Source organism: Choloepus didactylus, chromosome 21 (genome assembly GCF_015220235.1).
Source record: "Choloepus didactylus isolate mChoDid1 chromosome 21, mChoDid1.pri, whole genome shotgun sequence".
NCBI lineage: Eukaryota > Metazoa > Chordata > Mammalia > Pilosa > Megalonychidae > Choloepus > Choloepus didactylus.
Genome location: NC_051327.1, coordinates 9,823,944 through 9,846,206, shown reverse-complemented (window position 1 = coordinate 9,846,206; position 22,263 = coordinate 9,823,944). Strand labels below are relative to the sequence as shown.

The 22,263-nt window shown below is 39.8% G+C and overlaps 1 protein-coding gene and 1 pseudogene across 1 annotated transcript; one reads left to right on the top strand and one right to left on the bottom strand.

Moving 5' to 3' along the window:
• The first annotated feature begins 805 nt into the window (after positions 1-805).
• Positions 806-22,240, top strand: LOC119518130 (vomeronasal type-2 receptor 116-like). Its single transcript, XM_037815181.1, has 6 exons — positions 806-814; positions 8,417-8,686; positions 9,120-9,926; positions 10,786-11,013; positions 11,362-11,485; positions 21,327-22,240. Exons 1-6 carry the CDS (start codon positions 806-808, stop codon positions 22,238-22,240), a joined length of 2,352 nt encoding a protein of 783 aa, XP_037671109.1.
• Positions 15,309-18,334, bottom strand: LOC119517931 (annotated as a pseudogene).
• Positions 22,241-22,263: the final 23 nt, after the last annotated feature.

Genomic DNA, 22,263 nt, shown 5'->3' with positions numbered 1-22,263 from the left:
GATTTGTGTATTTATGTTGTTTAGAAGATTTGGGAAGTTTTCCCCAACAATTTCTTTGAATACTCTTCCTAGACCTTTACCCTTTTCTTCCCCTTCTGGGACACCAATGAGTCTTATATTCGGACGTTTCATATTATCTATCATATCCCTGAGGTCCATTTCGAGTTTTTCAATTTTTTTCCCCATTCTTTCTTTTATGCTTTCATTTTCCATTCTGTCATCTTCCAGGTCACTGATTCGTTGTTCAACTTCCTCTAGTCTTGTACTATGAGTGTCCAGAATCTTTTTAATTTGGTCAACAGTTTCTTTAATTTCCATAAGATCATCCATTTTTTTATTTAGTCTTGCAATGTCTTCTTTATGCTCTTCTAGAGTCTTCTTGATTTCCTTCATATCCCGTACTATGGTCTCATTGTTCATCTTTAGTTCTTTGAGCAGCTGCTCTAGGTGCTGTGTCTCTTCTGGTCTTTTGATTTGGGTGCTTGGGCTTGGGTTATCCATATCGTCTGGTTTTTTCATATGCTTTATAATTTTCTGTTGTTTTTAGCCTCGTGGCATTTGCTGAACTTGATAGGGTTCTTTTAGGGTTTGTAGACCTATTGAAGTCCTTATCTCTAATTTATCAGATCTACAGCTTCGTGGAGTACACTTTCTCTAACTAACCAGCAGGTGGCGTCCACGAGCCACCTGTTCTCCACAAGCCAGTTCTCCCCTGCTTAGCCTTTTTGGTGAGTGGGGGAGTGAGTCTTGTGGGGCCCAATTGGTGTACCAAGCTTGCGTGTGTAGTTGGTGTTGCCTGCCCTGTATGTGGGGCGTGTTTCTGGGCAGTTGGGGACGGGGGGTGGCCCTAACAATCAAATCTCCCTGATGATCCTAGAGTTTTAAAGCTGCTGCAATAGTCTAATCCTTCAGTTCAGTCCTGCCACAGTTTGTCTCTGCCACTGACCCACAAGTCTTTGGTATTGGCGTATGGCTCCTGAGACTTGCAAGTGGGCCCCTCTTCCAGGCTGTGCACCCCGGGTCCTCTGTTGAGGGATGACTGTGCTATGTCACAGGTGAGTGCCGTCCCCCCAGGGCAGTTCTGGGCTGCTGGGCTGTGTAGGGAGGCTCCCAGTCTGCTCAAATGATGGCTGAATGGGGCTTTGTTAATTTACACTGCTCCACCTTCCCAGCTCTGGGACATTCAGCTGAGGTTGCAGGGAGGGCTAATGTCCACGCCCAGTTTTGTGGTGTGTGCCTGTTATTTGAAGCACTTCCGTCACACTGGGTTGTCTGGGGCAGCTCTGGGCTATGGGGCTGGCGATGGGCAGGAGTGTTTCCTGTCCACCAGGATGGTGGCTATGAGCGGACACCCCCCTTTTCTTGGGAAGTTGTGTTGTTTAGTGAATTTTCTCAGCCACTGGATTATTGCCTTTTGTCTCAGAGCTCTCTTAGTTCTGCTCTTGACTTGACGTGCCCAAATTGCAATTCTTTGAAGCTTTCTGTATTGGGCTTAGATTTCGCTGATCTCAGCAGTTTGACATTTTCATGAGTGTTGTATGAAGTATGCCCAAAGACAGATTGCTCTGTGGTGTCCAGTCCACGCAGTTCCTGGCTTTTTACCTACTTTCCTGGAGGAGTAACTAAAACTTGCAGCTCACCAGTCTGCCATCTTGCCCCGCCTCTCTATTTCAGTACACTTTTATTATTGCATTTAGTTTATACATATTTAAGCTCCTGGTTTTTAGGTGCTGTTGGTCATTCACTTTGACCAGCATTACAGCTTGAGGATCTGAGTGAGTTTAAGTCAGGAAAATTGTGCTCTTGAATCTCTTCGCAGGAAGATGCAGAGTTTGACTTGTATGGTTGTATAAGGCACGTAAGATCGGAGAGTCATTTTTCCAAGTCATAGTGTGAAAGACAACATTTCTTCCTGCAATCTGTTTATATCTTGAAATCCTAAGGGTCCCACAGACCTTGACAGGAGACTTATTCAGAGATTTGTGAACTTCCTTCCTGTCTGCACTCAAAAGACCACGTTTACTGTTGAGTGTGACTTTTAAATCTTCCCACATGGTATAAAATGTGAATTTATTTCAAAATGGGATTATATTCTCTATTCTCTATTATTACCTATCATTATATCAAATGTATATTTCTATATACAGAAGTAAATGTCTACTTTTTAGGCTTACATGGTGCTATATTTTACCAGCTTAGAATGATCTACCACCTATTTTAGATGATTTCTATATTTTTGGTATCACCAATGTGCACACAAGAAGCATTCATATGCAGATTTCTTTGCACACTTCTCTGATTAGAATAAACATTCTTAGGTGCAAAAGGGCCGATACAAATCTGTGTACATTTAAATGCTTATATTCCTATTTTCATGTGCTCTTTTAATGTACAGATTTATAATTTCACTAACACAGAATGTGACAACAGTGATTTCTGTCTCACTTCTTGCCCTTTCTGTAATTAATATTTTGTTTGATCAGTTTGCTTACGTATTTTTTTGGCCTTAACTATTTCTTACTGAGTTGCCTTTTTATACCCTTTGCCAGTGTTTCTACGGGATGGTAAAACTTTTATAAGAGTATGTTATGTGCTTAACAAAAATTGATCTCCAAATGTGCTACGTGTATTTCACCAGATTGTTGATGGCTGTAGAAAACTTTCCTTTTGTTGTGTTGAAGAAATGAAACAATTTTCAGATTGAGTTCTCTCTCTTTATCATTTTCCCTTAGTCTGCCTGCATTTATAAGTTTATAAATAAAACCTTACTTAACTTTATCACTTTATCTTTTCATTTTGAATTCTTTAGATCACATGCATTTATTTTTGATTAAATAGTGAATAGATATATATTGTTCATATATTTCCAAAGAGTTAAATTTCACAATTAAATGAAAAACCTACCCTCTTTCTAGTATTTTAAATACTATCTTACAATATGGAACTGCTTTTTTTATACACTGGTGTGTTTCTTTATTATTTGTTCCCCTTACTGGACTTATTTGTCTCTCCTGGTTGAACTGAATTATGTTGAGACATTGTTACAAATTAAAAATAGGTAATTTTTGTATTTGGAAAGTCATTTATCCTCTTATTGTATTTCAATAATTTGCTGAATATTTATTCTTCCAGAACACTTTTAAAATTATTTTTCATTGTCTTTAAATTCCATTTGATCACTAAATTTTTCTATGGGATGTTTTACAATTTTATTTGGAGAATAATGATGTGTACATATTCATTTTAAAGTCTTGTTTGGAACCATCAATAACGTTTTTCAGAGGGAATCAGGGCAGTTTTTGTGAAATCCGCTCTTATATAGTATATTATGTATGTATGCATGTGTATTGTTTGTCTCTTCCTTGAATACTTTAATAGCAATTTGAGAATATTTGTTCAATTTATTCTTTGATTGAAGGGGTCATTTCACAAAATCACATTACAAGTGTTTTATTTGTTCACTACTTTAATTACGCATTTTCTGGTGACTTCCTTCCTGGGAAGAAAATTATTGAGAAATTTTAGAGGTGTATCTAAGAATTTCTCTTTAAATAATTTCCCAAATAGTTCTCTTTTAAAGCCAATTTAGCACATTACTGGTCAAGGACAAAATCAATATTTGTTTAAATATATGTTCTGTCTTAAAATATTGAACATTTGAGATAAGTAAATAAATAAATGAAAGGATTATGAATAAGTATACTAAATTCCTTTGTTGATTAACCATTTATTCGTGTTTAGTTCTTTCAATATGATTTTCATTTCCTCTAAGTGTTCTCACACTTCTAAAAGTTTTGTTTTATGTGTTGATACTATGATATTGAGTGTACACATTTTATGAATTAAACTCCTTTGTCTCTGTTAGTTTCATACTTGAAATAGATAATGTTTGTGCAACATCCTCTGGGTAAAAGCTTGTACTGAATACCATCAATAATCCTCTTTTTATCTATGGCTCATTTTAATTTTCTGAGACTGAAGCAATTGGCATTTAATGTTTTAAATATGCAGGTCAAAAATACATCCTCAATGATATATAGTGTGTAGCCTTTTAAGTATGATAGAAATCTATATTTCATGTTAGTCTTTTTGTCTTTATTTTTAGCTATATTCAGTAAGAAATTCAATATGTTGCCTTGGCTTTCCTTGCTGCTTTCTACCATCCTCTAATTTTTTTCTGAACCATTGGAGAATATTTTGCAGATATTTCCTACAAAGTGTTTCCTAGCAAAATATTATATTCATTAACACAGACATTTTTTAATGTAACCCCAGTATTTTAAAAAAAATTAGGACATTTACAATAATAAAATACTATTTACCAATCTATATCTCTTATTTAAATCTAACCAATTCCTCAATAATGTCATTTATTAAAATCATTTTGAAATATAAATTTATATATTCTCAATGAAACTTTGTGGCTGAAATTTTCCATGCCATAGCTTATCTTGTAGAATTCCTGAGAAGTAATTTTTGCCAAAGGGCAAACTTTCATGTATTTTTTCTGCATAAAGAATACATATGTGGGAAAAAAACTGCAAAGAAATGTGAGACTTCCATTTCTGATTGTATGACATATGGGATTCTGTGACAGTCCTTGTAAAATTCAAGTAGGTCTTAAATGAATCCTAAATTTCAATGCATTTTTCATATCATACAAAAAATAAGGGACAAAAATAAGAAAAACTGAAAAAAAAACCAAATGTGAGCACTGAACTATTAGTGTTTGCAATGGGGGAGCTTAACAGAACAGCAGAAGGAAGCCTGGGCCTCTTGAGCTGAGAGAGGGAAGCCTGGGGTCTGGTCAGAGGCCTGGCAGCCACCTTGGTTGATAAAGTCCCTCCAGATGCAGAATGCAATAGGAATCCTCTGTAGAGAGATAAATAGTACAGACCCAGATTATGCAAAGATCAAAATCAAGCAAATATGATTTCACAATGGGCTACTGGTTTTCCCAAACATTTAAGAGAATACACAACAATAAATACTACTCAATATAAAAATAAATATTTAGAGCCACACAGACTTGAGTTACTGTAATTACCAGACCCCTAACATGAAGTACTATAAAATTATAAAGCAACAAAATGGGATCACAGTAATGAGCATGCAAAAAGAAGCCACCAATAATACTAAGAATATTTGATCAAATAAAAATATTTTAAATAAAAATATAAATGTTTATATATTCATATAATGCATTTTAGTAGAGATTATACAAAGTTGAAGAGAAAATTAATAAATTGGAGGATAAATAAAGGGACTTAGTCAGAATTTAGGAAAGTCAAGAGACTGCAAAATATAAATTTATAAAGAACTAAAAACTCATCAATAATAGCTTTTAAGTTAGAAGAAGACTATGCCGAATTTAAAAAATTCTTAGTCAGATGCCGACACGTAAGCAAGAGAGGATGTATTGGTAAGGCAGTATTTGAATAGCTAATGTCTAGTCATTTTCTGAAACTGATAAAAGACTGGATACAGAAAGTAAAAAATCATACCCTAGAAGATAAAGAAAAGTAAATTGATCACTTAAAGTTTTCATGAAAACTGCAGAACATGAAAGATGAAAGCATCCAGAACTTCCAAAGTGCATACCTGAGAAAAAAGGAATATGTTTGGAGAAGAATGCTGAAAAGAAAAAGTGTCAAAAAAAATTTGGCAAATTAGTAGGTTCACATAAATAAACATGTACAGGCTTAAAAACCTATATATGTAAACAGTTGGCCAGAACAACTCAGATAAGAGGCTTCAAATAATCAGAAGTTACTCCTCTGTTTTACCATTAAATTGCTTACACCAGGCAAGAGTTATAGCCTTTCTTTGGCCAGAGAGACTATTATGTTTTTCTTTTTTAATGTAATTTTATTGAGATATATTGATTCACCATACAACCCATGCAAAGTATATACTCAATGGCTCACAGTACCATCACATAATTGTGCATCACCACAATACATTTTAGAACATTTTCATTGCTCAAAAATAAATAAAGCAGAGAAAACACAAAATATCCCATATCCCTTATCATACCCCCATCATTGATCCCTACCATTGGCATGATACATTTGTTACTGCTGATGAAAGAATATTAAGATATTACTGTAAAATACAGTCCATAGTTTGTAATAGGTTCATTTTTCACAATATACCACTCAATTATTAACTCTTAGTAATAGTTTTGTACATTTGTTCTGGTTCATGGAAGAAATGTTTATATGTCTACTATTAATCAGAGTCATCATCCACCACAAGATTCACTCAGTTATGCAGGTACAAAATTTTAAACTCTGGCTTTCCTTCTGGTGACATATATGACTCTAAAGTTCGCCTTTCGACCACATTCATACATAATTTAGCAATGTTAAATATACTTACAATAATGGGCTACCATCCCTTTTATCTGTTTCCACTCATTTAAATTCAATCTAGTTACAAATTCTGTACATCTTAAGCCACTCCCTATTCTCTAGCCTCATTCTCTCTTCTGGTAAACTACATTCTACATTCTATGACTACAAACTCATATTTTATACTTAGTCCATATTAGTGAGATCATCCAATATTTGTCTTTTAGTGTCTGATTTATTTCACTCATTCTAATGTCCTCAAGGTTCATTTGTGCTGTCCTGTGCTTCAGGACTTCATTCCTTCTTGTTGCTGAATAATATTTTATTGTATTTATACACCACATTTTGCTTATCCATTCATCAGTTCATGGACACTTGGATTCTTTACATCTTTTGGCATTTGTGAATAATGTTGCTATGAACATTGGTTCATGTTTATTTGTGTCCCTGTTTTCAGTTCTTCTGGGTTTATACCGAGTAGTGGAATTGCCAGATCATAGGGCAACTCTTATTTTCAGCTTTCAAGGGAACTGCCAAACTGTCTTCCACATCAGCAATGCTATTTTACATTCCTGCCAGCAGTGAGTAAGTGTTCCTATTTCTACACGTCCTCGCCAGCACTTGTAGTTTACTGTTTATTAGTGGCCATTCTAATAGGTGTGAAACGATATCTCATTGTGGTTTTGATTTCCATTTCCCTGATAACTTGTGAAGAGGAGCATCTTTTCATGTGCTTTTTAGCCATTTGTGTTTCCTCGTTGGAGAAATGTCTATTCATGACTTTGGCCCATTTTAAAATTCAATTGTTTGTCTTTTTCTTGTTGAGTTGTAGAATTTCATCATATAATCTGGATATGAAACCCTTATCAGATGTGTGATTTACATATTTTCTCTCTCCCCTGAGTTGGCTGCCTTTTCACCCTTTTGACAAAGTCCTTTGAAGCAGAGTAGTACTCAATTTTGAAGAGGTCCCATTTATATATTTTTTCTTTCATTGTTTGTGCTTTGGTTATAAAGATTAGGAGACTACCACCTATCACTATATTTTGAAGGTATTTCCCTACATTTTCTTCTAACAGTTTTATGGTACTGCCTCATATTTAGTCATTGATCCATTTTGAGTTAATGTTTGTACAGGGTTTGAGAAAGGGGTCCTCTTTCATTCTTTCACACATAGATATCCGGTTCTTCAAGCACTGTTTATTGAACAGACTGTACTATCCCAGTTGGGTGGACTTGGGAACATTTTCAAATATCGATTGACCATAAATCTGAGGGTCTACTTCTGAACTCTCAATTCATTTCCATTGATTAATATGAGACTGTTGTTTTTTAATTTTACTGATGAGAAAGTTTGAGAAGCCCTATCTCTTTAATCTCTTACAACCCTCTGAGGCACGGATCAGCATCATCACATGCTTCTCTCAGTGACTCGTGCTTCTCTCCCAAATGCCCCACCCTGAGAACTGTAAAACCCCATTCCTGTATCTTGGTTTTTAGATGTGCAGATCCCTGTGTCTCTGACTGTGCAGAGGCTAAGGCATGTGATGGAAGCCTTTTGCTGGACCCTGTCTCATCCTATTCAAGCTTTTTCTCTTTGCCTGCCATGGTTGCTTCTCATAGGATTTAGTGTTTTTGCGCAGAAACATCATGGTTCCATTGACAGCAACAAGAATGTATATGAAGTACCTGTCAATGCAAAGATGAACACACATCTGTGGTTTTGAGAATTGAAGCCTTTGAAACCTATCTGAGAAATCTACCCTAACTATGATCTTCAAATTTATTAACCACACTCTATTCTGGGTACTGATTTCTCCCTTAAGAACACTTAGTACCAAATTTAGGACATCTGGAGAAAAGTTGGTAATAATTATATTATTACAAAATGCCAAGGGTGATGGGAGTGACAGCTATTGGTGCACATGGAATAATTTGGCTGGACACCCATCTACTACCAAGGTAGGATCCTTGATTAGGGATAATGTCAAAGGATGGGACTTGAGGATTATCCTTAAGCATCTTTATGTGCTCCATGCAGGTTTCTCTCCAAACACTACCAGTATGTTCTGGCCTTTGTATTTGCTATTGAGAATATCAACAAGAACCCCCATCTTTTACCCAACATGTCCTTGGGATTTGATCTCTACAATGCCTTGCCCAGTGATCAAAGAACATTGGAGAATTGTCTGATATGGCTGTCTGGCCATGGGAAGGCCATCCCTAATTATTTCTGTGGAAGTCAGAGCAAGTCTGTAGCAGTTGTTTCAGGAACTACTTGGTCAATATCTGCTCAGATGGGGACACTGCTGGAACTCTACAAATTTCCACAGGTGAGGTCAGGTGTGGGGGAAAAGGGATATGGGCTTGATACCCCGAAGCCATTATCAGAGACAAACTTTGTTTATTCAAGCCAGTGAGTACAACAAGGAGAGAGAGAGGGAGAGAGAAAGAGAGAGAGATGTATTATACTTTTTGTTTCTGGAGGAGATAGAGAATGGGGAGAAACCACGGGAAGGAAGCACAAATTTTTAAAGTCTATGGCAGTTTGTGGGAGCTGTTCATATGAACCAAGTTCACAGAATGAAGGTGATTTTCCCAGAGGGACATTTTGCAGATATACTGAAATGAACGAGTCTTCACTTCAATACTTTATTAAATACCCATTAAGAGTTATCAAAGTTCCTGACTGAATTCACTGCAATATGCTTTCTCAAATTACTTCCATTGATCTCAGATACGATGATTCTTTCTTTCATCATTTAGCTTACCTATGGCCCCTTTGAGCCTCTTCTGCAAGAAAATAGCCAATATCCATCACTCTATCAAATGGCCCCCAAAGAGACTTCTCTGCCCATTGGCATGGTGTTATTAATGCTGCATTTCCATTGGACATGGGTTGGGCTGGTTGCCTCAGAAGATGTAAAAGGTATTCGATTTCTGTCAGAATTGAGAGGAGAGATGGAGAGAAATGGGGTCTGTGTGGAATTTGTGGAAATGATCTCTGTCACTGAGAGAAGTTATTTGATACTGGACATCAAATACCTCCTCAGAATCCAAGAGTCATCAGCAAGTGTTGTTATCATTTACGGTGACACAGATTCATTTCTAGGTCTGAACTTTTATAGATGGACTTATGTGGTGACATGGAAAGTCTGGATCACCACATCACAATGGGATTTTACCACCAGTGAGAAATTCTCCATGCTGGACACATTCCATGGGACACTAACATTTTCTCACCACCACAGTGAGATCCCTGGCTTCAAACACTTTCTCCAGACAGCAAACCCTTCCAAATACCCAGAAGACTTTTATCTCACTAAATTCTGGTATATAAATTTTGATTGTTCTGTTTCTAAATCTGACTGTGATAAACTGGAGGGCTGTGTACCAAATGCCTCCTTGGATTCTCTGCCTTTGCACCAGTTTGACACAACCATGTCTGAATGGAGTTACTATGTCTATAATGCTGTGTATGCCCTGGCCCAAAGCCTGCATGAAATGCTTCTTCAACAGGCGGAAAGGCAATCTATGGAAATAGGAAATAAAGTCAAGTTTCAGCCTTGGCAGGTAGTGTTTTACAATAGTCTGGCTTCACTGACTCAATACATATGTTGAGTGTATCCACATGCATATTCATAAATTTATTAAGAAGCTCAACAAGACCTCAAGCCAAGTAGTATACGTTGGGTTACTTGCTCTAGAGATTGAAAAGTGCCTGTGATTTTTCACTGTGTAGGATGGAACTTAATCCCATCTGGCTTGGTTTCAACCTGTTTATGTAGAAATGGTCATTGGAAGAAGGTACAAATGCCAGAGATGGAATACAGTCATCTGTGAATCTAACACCATACTTTGTGTAGCAAAATGCCCTCAGTATCTTACCAACCTGAAGTATATCTGAATGTAGCACATGGTGTCATTAAATGGATGCAAATGGGACCAAGTCTGTGTCCTCTTACTGTTTGTTGCTATGCTGGTGAATTTAAAGAATATCACATTTATTTCTGCAATATTTTAGGCAACAGATAGTATTACATCCATTTTGCAGATGATACCGAAACTCTAAACGCAGACGTTGGATTGAATGTATGCAAATTTTGTCTGAATCTCTTACACAGAAAAATTCTTTGAGCTTCCTGTCCTTAAGCCATTCTTCAAGGATGTATATTCATATGATGTTAAGTTCAACATGTGCTTCATGTGCATGACTTTCTTGGTACTGCTAAGAAATTGGAATAAGTTTTAAATGAAGGATGAAAGAGATTAAGAGACATTTGTAAAGATATATATATATGTATGTATATATATACACATATTGGATATATGTATTATATATATATATATAACAGGTTTCAATGCTGTGAATCCAGTTCATGTATCCTCAAAACAAAGTTCTATTTATTCACATAATTATGCATCTCTCTAGCTCCACTCCATGCTGAAGGAAGTCCATTTTAAAAAGAGCGCTGGTGAGCAGATGTTTTTGGATGACAAAAGAATCTCTGAGGCCACATATGATATTCTCAACTATGGGAGCTTTCCTCATGGAATTGGATTACGGGTGAAAGTAGGACAGTTTGTTCCACAGGCTCCACGGGGTCAAGGTTTCTCCATAAATGACGAGGCCATAGAGTGGGCCATCGGTTTTAAAGAGGTTGGTAGGCGACAGTTTCAATGCTGACTTTACACAGCTACACATATGTAATTTACAAAGAGCGCTACCATGAGATTCTGTCCCTCCCCTTCAACTGCCTACAGTGTCACATATATGGATATAACTTGCCTTGTAACCTAAGTAAATTTCCTTAACAATTGCACAATGAATAAAGAAAGAACACATAGCATCAACATATGTTTCCCAATTCGGGTATATTTAGCATCAGAAAAGGATATGAGTGCTTCTAATCAGCTAATTAAATTCAGTTTTTAATGAACTTTTTTGATTACCAACAGGATTAGATAGTACTTATGTATATTAGTCTTTCTCCTCTGATTTTTTTAGATGCCCCACTCTGTGTGCAGCAAAAGTTGTGATCCTGGATTCTGGAAAACCGCTCAAGAGGGAAAGGCTGCTTGTTGCTTTGACTGCACCCCCTGCCCAGAAAATGAGATTTCTAATGAGACAGGTACAGGTCTACAGATATCTCCTCCACATCTTTCTCTCACCCACTTATGTTCATTAGTCCAAGAAACCAAAAAGGGACTGAAAAAGGACCTTAGAATAAAAGCTACTCAATTGTTTAAGAATTTCATTATTGCAGTCAACACTCTAAACTGTTCACATGACATTCTGCTTCCTTCTGGCTTATTCTTCTTCATATTTTCGACATACTCTCAGGTATTTTTTGAAGGAAATCTCTTTTTGACATATGTTCTCCTCTAACATGGAAAACTGTTTTTCATCTTCCTCTAATCATATCTAAGGTATTTTTTATCATTTGCATCTCCCAAGTACTTTATACCAGTTCTGACCATAGTTGGTATTGGTAAACAGATTCTTAGGATTGATGAATGAATGAATTTGAAAATGATTTAATAAAAGGAAAAGGAAATGAGAGGATGCTGTACTGCTTTCTTTTAGATGCTTAGCAAAATTCTGAATATAATTATGCTACCTTCAACAATTATTCCTAGTCTCTTCTAGTTCACAGAAAAGTGGGAGAGGCAAAATTGTATCAAAAGTATCCTAAGGCATTGTGATTACCACCACAGTAGTAATACCAGTGTTTAAGAGCCTATGGTGCAAAATACGAGTTTTTTTAATTTGCTTATAGAATTCAGGGAATTCTTCCAGAGATTAAGTATTTGAGTTATATTCTGAAGGGTGAACATTCAGATCAGTGAAGGGAAAAAATTCTTTGTAGAGATCATATAAATGGCATTTCACTTTCTCTTGTTATATTAAAGGAACTGAAATGAACTTTCAATATGGTTTGAACTCAGGTGATGAGGTAAGTAGTATGTTGCATTGTTGTAAAAAGACAGAAAAACAATAACTAGCCAAAAACCAACTGTAGCAGACTGAATAGTGTTTCCCAAAGACATCAGATCCTAATATCTGGAATATGTATATGTTAATTTACAAGGAAAAAAAAAAGACTTTGCAGATGTGATTCAATGAATGATCTTGAAGTGGGGAGATTTTCCTGGATTCCCCAAGCAGGCTCTAAACCCAATCCTAGTCTCCCTGAGAGAGGCAGAGGAAGATGTGATGCACACAGCAGAGCAGGGAGCAATGTGACCACGGAGGCAGGGATTGCAGGGATTGCAGGGATGCAGCCTCAAGCCAGGAAACACTGACTGTCGTGGGAAGGTGTACATGGCAAGGAATGGATTCTCCCCTAGAACCTCCAGAGGGAACACGACCCTGCCCACCTTGATGGTCGTGATGCTGATGGTGAACTTCTGGCCTCCAGAACTGTGAGAAGATAAATTTTTCTTGCTTTAAGCCACCAACATTGTGGTCATTTGTTACAGCAGCCATAGATCAACATTTTAGCACAGATGACAAATATATTAAATGAGAAAACACTAAGAGAATGCCCTCATTTACATTTGCTAGCAAAAACAAAATTAGTATTCCTACTATTATATTTTAATGTTGTATCAAATTTCTGAGTAGTACAGATCTTCAAAAGCACATGTTTTAAAAAGCCGTGATTGTTTCCAAGATGATTCATGAGTTGACAGAAACAGTAGTGAAAACCTTAAGAAACTAGTAAATTTTTTTTTCACTAGATAGTCAATTCCATCTAGAAGAACACTCAAGTCTGAGAAAAATAAAGTAAAAAATATAAGATTAATTGGATGGTCCTGTGGGTTGAATTTTGTCTCCCCAGGGACATGGTCACTTCCTAAACCCTGGTCCTGTGAATTGACCTTATTGGAAAGAGAGTCTTTGAGGGTTTCATTAGTTAAGATGAGGCCAGATGGGATTGGGTGGTCCTTTAATCCACATGACTGGTGTCCTCACAGGAGAGGAGACTTGGACACCAGAGAGAGAAGACACCAGAGGGAGAAGAGGCCACAGGCAGAGACTGAAGGCCAAGGATTGCAGAGAAACCACCAGAAGCCAGGAGCACGGCAGGGGCAGATTCTCCCCTGTAGGCATCGGAGGAGGCGTGGCCCTTCCGACCCCTTGATTTTGGACTTCTGGCCCCCACCGCAAGACAGTAAATTTCTGTCATTTAAGCCACCCAGTTTGTGGTCCTTCGTTATGGCAGTCCTGGGAAACTAAGATGGGGGATCCCATTTTTGTTACCTCTGATACAAAGGTTATTATAAAGCTACAAATTCATTAAAGGTGATTTCAATATTGTTGTGAAAGGCTAGTAAAAGATAATAATGTCCATTTTACCACTATTGTTTGAAGATATGCTCAGTGCAGTACAAATAGAGAAAGTAAGTATTTAGTACAGAAAATAAGAAAAATTAATATTTTCAATATGATTGTCTATCAAGGTGATAGACAAGGGGATATGATTGTCTATCAGGAAACCCAAATATGAACAGTTATTAGAATTAATAATACAATTTAGTAATGTAGTGAGGTGCCAATTACTTTCAGAAAAATTAGCAAATATTATAACTAGTTAAGAATCATTTGTAATAGTCAAAATAGATCCCATTTAGTGCAGCAACAATAATTAATATATCTAATAATTAACTCATAAGAAGTATGCATGTCTAATAGGAAAAAATATTGAATATTATGGAGATATTTAATGTTGATTTGAGAATTGAGTAGAAGTGTCTCATATTGAAAGATATCAACTATTGCTAAATAAATCTGTTAAGACAAATTCTTTTTGTAAGGAAATGACAAAAAACATTTGACACTTATAGGAATTATAAAGTTTACCTGGAAAAGTAATCAGAAAAAAATATCCAAAGCTTTTGATAAACAACATTAAAATTGGGGGCTTGAAATTCCAGATATTAAAATGTACTTTTAAAACATCAAATATTTAAGAAGTGAGATATTATCACAAAATCGGTAGAGCCATGAAATTGTACACATCCAGGAGTTTCATGCCACATAACAAATCAATGCATAATCGAAAGAATAATAACATCAAGCACTTAGACAGCACTTCATATATGTCAGGCGTTATTTTCCATGCTTTATATATCTTAACTCTTTTGACATTCACAATTCCAGGATATAGAACCTATTAACATTCCCATTTTCTAGATGAGAAAATTGAGACACCAAGAAGCTAAGAAACTTCTTCAATATTATGCTGATACTAATAGTCTGAACTCCATTAAGCACGCATACTAGTTATTCATTGGTATGAGGAAAATAGTTAATGGGAACAATATTCATTTATACCGTCACCTTTTTTTCCCAGTGACAGAAGATTTTTTTTATATTTAAAAACAAAACCAACCCTCCCTCAAATAAACCCCCAAACAAAAAAAAAAAACAGATTAAATAAAATTTATAGTGAATATACCCTGCAAAAATCTGTATGTGCTATTAAATACTGTGTCTGTTACTGAGGCACAAACTTCAAACAATATACAAGTGTTCTGGGGAGTGAGGGGGGCCCCAAGTTTTAACTCTGTGGTGTTTGGGGAGACAAGATGAGAGAAGTGAGAGGAAGGGGAAAACAATTTTGTTTTTCTTAATTCTGTCCATATAAATATATTCATAAAGACCAAAAAAAGAAAAGGGAGCTTAGGATAACAAGGAAATAGAATAGGGGAGTGTGGGACCCTCCCAATTCCACCTGGCCAAAGAATATGAAAGAAATTAATTTCGTGGTGGGAGAAGAGATAAAAAGTGATAAAAGAGGATGGGAATGAGAGGGATGCAGAGAGGAACCAGATGGGGACAGACAGGGGACGATGGCAGGAGACGAGGTGTCCAGTGCCAGTGTGTTCCTCTGTCCATCTTCATTCCCACTGTCTTAGTTCCAGTTTAGTGCCTGTCTCCCTATTTTCTACCTCTGTCAGTGGTCTGTCTGGATCCCTCAACCCCCCTTCAACTTGCCCTCACCCCTACTGTGTCAGTCCCTTAGTCCTTCCTGCACTTATTGGGAGCTGGCTCGCTCCAGGATCCTCAGGTCATAGTTCTTTTTGGCCACTCGGAGTTTGAAGTGACTCACGGAGTTGCTGAGGTGAAGGGAGGCATTTTGGGCAGCCAGGGGGCTGGGGAACACAGCCACGATGGTGCACAAGGCAGCAAGGTCTGCATGGCAGCCATTCTCGGCAGTCCCACCATCCCCCCCCCCACCCCCGCCAGGCAGCCCCTGAGCATCCTTGAGCCACTGGATCTTGGTGCCAGACAGGGTGAACTGAGTGAAGAGTTTGTCAGCCTCGGTGCGGGTGATGCCCTCAGGAAGATCTGTCACCTCCAGCACCCACCCCAGGACAACATCTACTATCCTTAGATCAGTGGAGGCAGAGTTGCGTGCTTGTCTCTTGTCCCGGTTTCCATGCTTTAATCCATTCTGTCCCTGTTGCACTGTATAAGTCGACTGGCTGTGGAGCAAGGGAGGGCAGATGGACAGATTGTACTGCAGTGGCTGGCCCAAGAGGGAGAACCGCCCATCACCCTGTGCTGGACCCTCAGGCCAGGGGAACTGTGTGAGGACAGGTAGAGGACTGAGTCCTGTGCAGACGCTGCTGAGGCTGGTGACAGGAGAGGGTGCTGGGGACCGGGTAGGGGATGTGACAGGGCTGCTGCTCATCTGTGTGTTGGCCTGGGGGTTACTGTCAGGATTGTACAGGTCTCCAGGCTTCTGGCCCTGCTGATCCATGCTGTAATATTTACAGTGACTCCACTGGACCATAGATGGGTTCTGGGGAGCTTAGGGTCCATTAGGCACATTCAGCTGCATGACCACCACACCAGGCCCAGAAGGTGACACTCCTGAGTACTGCTGTGGCATCTGTGGTGGACAGCAGGGAGAAGGAGACTGAGGCATCTGGTATTGCTCAGAGCCAGGAGGTTGCAGAAACCCCACAGAAGGATTTGCACCATTCTGCTGAGCCGGTGGGATCATGCCTTAGTACACGGGTATGCCCCCTGCTGGGAGGCCCCCTTGTAGAGATTGGCTTGCAGAGACCAGCATGGGTTGCTGGAAAGGTGGCTGGACCACATTTTGAGAGTCATTACCCACTGGGACTTGGTAAGAAGGCAGTGGAGTGTACTGAACCTCCAGGCCTTGCATCTGGCCCCCTGCTGCTCCTCTGGTTGCTGAGCAGGCCCTGTTTCTGTGGCTGCTGGACCCCAATCATGCTTGGTAAGCCACCTGCTGCTGGTTAGGCATCATGGGCTGTAAACCAGGCTGCTGAGATGGCTGAGGCAACAGCTGACTGTGCTGGGGGCTGTAGGCTACCGGGTGAGAGAGACGCTGACATTGCTGGTTGGAGTTAGGATACTGTCCACGGGGACAGTAAGAACCCTGGATCTGTGGAGGGGGCTGCAGGCAGCCCTGGGGCAGCAGGACTTGCTGAGTAGGTGATGCACGGCTAGAGGTGGCATAGTTGGAGGTGGGGAGGGGCTGTCCAGTGGAAGCTGTGATGAAGCTAGTCTGCTGAGGGTATTGGGAGATAAGTGGGGGCTGGAACAAAGCTGAGGATGGGTCAGCTGCTTCAGCAGAACCTTGGCAGCTAAGGCTCATTTGTCCAAAGGGGTTGCTGACGTCATGTGCCTGTGAGATCATGTGATTATTCAAGGGTGGCTGTTGCTGAGGCGTGAGTGGAAGAGCAGAGTACAGAGGAGGAGGCCCTGGACAGACTGGGATGAGGTGACCTGGTTACACACTTCTGGGGCACCTAATGCCATACCTGGCCTAGAGGTCCTTCCTGCACTACCACATTTACTGCCTCCAATGCTGTCGCCCTGGGTGAGGACAGAAATTCCTCTGAAGCTGCTGGCTTTGGTGACAGGGGGCTGCATGCTCCGGACAGAGCCGTCAGAGTCCGTGCTGCTCCAGGGCCATGGCTCCAGGGATTTGAGTTCGCTGTCTGTGCTGCGCTGGCGGCTGCTTGAGGTATGGCTCAGCCCCTCGCGGTTCCCCCGATGTCATTTAGATATCCGTTCTGGCCAGTCTCTCAGGCAAATATTCTCTCTTGGACCCTCTGATATTCCTCCTCTCTCTCTTCTATTGACTTGCTCCTCCTTCCATCCTGCAATGGACCTCTGATTTGGTTATCATCTCAGGCCATACTGTCATCATCTCTCTTGAGAATGAGTCTCTGTTGAAACTGTTCTTCTCATCCTTCATGTGTTCTGAGAACCTCTGTTCAGGGATTCTTGTGTTACTGGTTTTGTTGATGATGACACCTTTTCCAGTTTGATCAACATTGTGGTCCATCCCAAAATAGGTAGCTACCCAGGGTAATAGCATTCAGTGATATGAGGTCATTTGAGGGAATTTCTTGAACTGGTTATTGTCATTAATAAATTCCAGAATCTCCTGTTCTAATTTTAGCAGCATCATTCTGTCCCTTGGGTTCTTTTTCAGCATATTTACAAGAAATTCTGTAGGTCTATTCCAGTGGAGTCTGTATATTCTTGGCTGGAATCTCTGGACAGCATTTTTCTTGGGACCTTTTCTTTGTTTTTGTCCTTGTCTTCCTTTTCAGAGACATCCTTTGTGGACTTCTCTTCCTTGTCAGAAGGGCAACCGATGTGCAATTGAGTTACATCCTGGGTTTCTAGTGGCCCATCAGCAAATGGGGTAGAGGACTCCTCACGCACTGCCAGGCTGCGCACCAACTTCAGCTTGGAATTAGATTTGGCTCGTTTCCTGGCATGACCATGGCTGGATGTCTGCCTCTTGTCAAAAATGAACTCATAATCCTGTGTCTCCTGATGTAAACTGGTATCCTCACCCTCTTTCTTATTTTCTTCCTTACTTGGAGTCTTAGATATATACTTGTTTTTGTTTACAGATTCTTCCACCAGTTTTTTCTGATTCTTTCATTATTTCCAGAGTCTCCTGAGTAGTGTTACTGTTAGACAGCTTCTTCAATAGAATACAGCAGCTCTACGGACTCCTGAGTAAATGCTCAGCCTTCATGAGTTCAGGGCTGGAATGGCATCACATATAAGAAAAAACCCTGGCACGGGCCGTAGCGGGGAGGGCGCCCGCGTCTCCGCCCGGGCCCACGGCCTCTCGGCTGCGGCTCAGCACCGACGGCGGGCGGCGGCGCGCTTCTGGGGGCGGGGAGGGGGGGGTGTTTTTCTCCGCGGGGGTTTCCCCGGGACTCAGGGCGGGAAAGCAGGGGGGACCGGGGCGGGGAAAGGGGAAAGGACTTGGGGAGGAGGGGGAGAGGGGCTATCTTCACCTCTTTTAGACAAGTTTTAAAAGGAAAGCATCAACTAAACTTCTGATTTTCATCTCTTTTTGTTGCTAGGACTTTACAAAATGGACTAGGTTTCCTATTTATAGAAAAATTTAGGAAAATATATAATTACCATTAACTTTGAAAACAGAAATACATTCGAGGGCAATTTCCCCCCAAAATGCAGAGTAATGCAGTCAGGATAACTTCGTACCAGAACTTTTAACATTCTAACTGAATACTTTAACCTAGGTTCATTGACTTTATTTACCTTGAGCACTGCACTTACAAACATGAATACATTGAAACGAATCAGGTGACCATATCACAGCTAAGTAGCAAAAAATATCCATCGTAATGCCATTTTCCCTTCCCTTTTCTATTTCATATGCATTTTTTTCCAATTTTAAAACATCAATATACCAGGAAACACAGGAGTAGATATCAATCAAATATCTTTAGGGTCAATTCCCCAAGCATAAGTCAATAGCAAAAATAACCAATGAAATTTAAAAACCAGTTTGATTATATAAAAACCAAACTCTTTGTACATCCAAAGGCATACAAATCTGACACTTTTTATATATGGTGCTCAGAGTGTAGCTAGAAAGTTTAAACAATAGACTGAAACAAAGAAATATTAGTGTCAGTGAATGTTGGAAATCTGTAATTTGCACGGTTGAAAATTTGGCTTTCTCATTCTGTTGCTTTTTGAAGTTTCAGACAGTTCATTCTTTTATTGAAAAAGGAAAAAATAAAAACCAAAAAACCAAACCTTAAGTTAGCTAACCTTCCAGTTAGCTAATGCCGCCATTATGCAAAATACCAGAAATCGATTGGCTTTTATAATGGGGGTTTATTTAGTTACAAAATTACAGTCTTAAGGCCATAGTGTCCAAGGTAAGGCTCAACAATCAGGTACCTTCACCGAAGGAAGGCCAGTAGTGTCCGGAAAACCTCTGTAAGCCGGGAAGGCACATGGCCGGCATCTGCTCATCCTGGATTGCATTCCAGCTCCTGGGTCAGCTCCTGTGCATTCTTCAAAATGTTGCTCTTGGGGCATTTTGTCCTCTCCTAACTTCTCTGAAGCAAAAGTCTGCTTTCAATGGTTGTCTTCAAAGTGTTTCGCTAAGTTTCAGTTCTTCCTTCTGTCTGTGAACACTTCCATAGGACTGCAGTGATTCAATTAAGAACCACCCTGAATGGTTGGGGTAACACCTCCATGGAAATTATCCCATCAAAGGTCTCACCCACAGTTGATTGAGTCATATCTCCATGGAAACACTCAATCAAAGCATTCCAACCTAATCAACACTAATACCTCTCCCCCCACAAGATTGCATCAAAGACATGGCATTTTGGGGGACACAATACATCCAAACCAGCACAGTGCCCCACACCATGACAGGTTATAGGTATTTGGAAAGGTCATGCTACCTATAATTGCCATTTATTGAGAGATGAAAGATGCTACAGGCTCATTACATGTACTCATATTCATACCACATTACATCCTAAGGAAGAAGGATTTCATTATCAACACCATTTTACTATTGATTAAATAAGACCACATGCCTCTAAGTAGAAAAGCTGAAGTTTGAACCTCATTTTATTTAACTCTTTCATATCTTTTCTTTGAACTAAATCAGGCTGTCATTTATCATCCTTAACACTATAAATTGTCTAATAAATAGAAAATCTCAACAAGGTATGAAAAGTTCATAGAGGTATGGGAAGGGTGCTCTGAAAGTTGGAGGTGATCAACCAAACAGGCTCAGGGTGCTTCCCAGGTGAAAAGGCACAAGCAGAATTTATAACTGTAGGTGTGAATTCTTCCAGACCAGAGGGAACTACAAGAAGCTTGGAGAGGCAGAAGAGAAGTCTGCACGCAGGCACACCAGTCTAGGGGAGTCAAGGGACTTGAGAGTGAAAGTAGGTTTGCATCAAACTTATGGTGTGAAAAGATGAGGTGGGATAAACATAGAAGTGAGACTGGAAAGGGTCTTTTTAAGCACTTTATGAGTTTGGGTGCTTTCCTAAAGATTAAGGCAACCACTGTGCTAGTTTAGGCAAAGTAAAATGTTAAGACTTCATTTTGGGAAACATTACCAGTGTCTAAATGGTGTCGATTGGATGAAAGATATTTAAAGACCAAGTTGCTGTTATAATACAGGAGTAAGTGATTAAGATTTCAAAAATGTAGAGCAAGTAAAAATAAAGAGAAGATGAATTTAAGAATATATCAGGCATCATAAATAGTCATTCTGAAGCACTGCAAGCAAAGGTTCTAGACTTGATCATGTCTATATCCCCAGAACACAGCAAGCTGCCTGCTTCATTCCAGTCTTTCATTAAATCTTTTCAGTGTTGAAATAATAATCCAAGAGACAGAGAACGTAATTATAATAGAAACAGGCTGATATGGTGGTGTTTTGGTGTGAAAAAAACAGCAGAGACAATACAAAATCAGCAGAAACACTACTTGTGTTTTCATAAAAAGAATAAAGTTGATTATTGTAATTAAAATTATTGTGTGTTTAAGAGCCTGTATTTGCTAGCTGATTAGATATAAGGAGGAAATTTTAAACCAAATTGCAAAACTTCAGGATCCATGAAGTGAAAAATACCCAATCAGAGACATTGATGTCTCCCATTTCTCAACAGATATGGATCTATGTATCAAGTGTCCAGACTCTCAATATGCAAATACGGAGAGGGATCGCTGCCTCCAGAAGGTCGTGACCTTCCTGGCTTTTGGAGACCCTTTGGGGGCAGCTCTGGCCTGCACAGCTCTGTGGCTCTCTCTCCTCACTGCTGTGGTCCTGGGGATCTTTGTGAAACACCGAGACACTCCCATAGTCAAGGCCAACAACCGGACTCTGAGCCTCATCCTGTTCATCTCACTCATCCTGTGCTTCCTCTGCTCCTTGGTCTTCATTGGCCGTCCCAACACGGCCACCTGCATCCTCCGACAAGTGGCATTTGGAGTTGCATTTACCGTGGCCATTTCCACGGTTTTGGCTAAAACTTTCACTGTGATTCTGGCTTTCAAGGCTACAACTCCGGGAAGAAGGTTGAGGCAGTGGTTGGTCTCAGGGGCCCCCAATTCTGTCATTCCTACCTGCTCCCTGATCCAGCTGATCATCTGTGGATTCTGGCTGGGAACTTCTCCACCCTTCGTTGACAGAGACACTCATTCCGAGCCTGGCAGCATCATCATTGAGTGTAACAAGGGCTCCATCACTGCATTCTGCTGTGTCCTAGGATTCCTGGGCTCCTTGGCCCTGGGGAGCTTCACCTTGGCTTTCCTGGCCAGGAACCTGCCTGATGCCTTCAATGAAGCCAAGCTCCTGACCTTCAGCATGCTGGTGTTCTGTAGCGTCTGGGTCGCCTTCCTTCCTGTCTACCACAGCACCAAAGGGAAGGCCATGGTGGCTGTGGAGATCTTTTCCATCTTGGCCTCCAGTGCTGGGCTCCTGGGCTGCATCTTTGTTCCCAAATGCTACATTATACTGCTAAGGCCCAAGAGGAACACCCTGATGGGGCTAAGGGATAAAACAAGTCCTGTGGGGCGATGAGCAAACTTTTTTGTCTTGGGTAA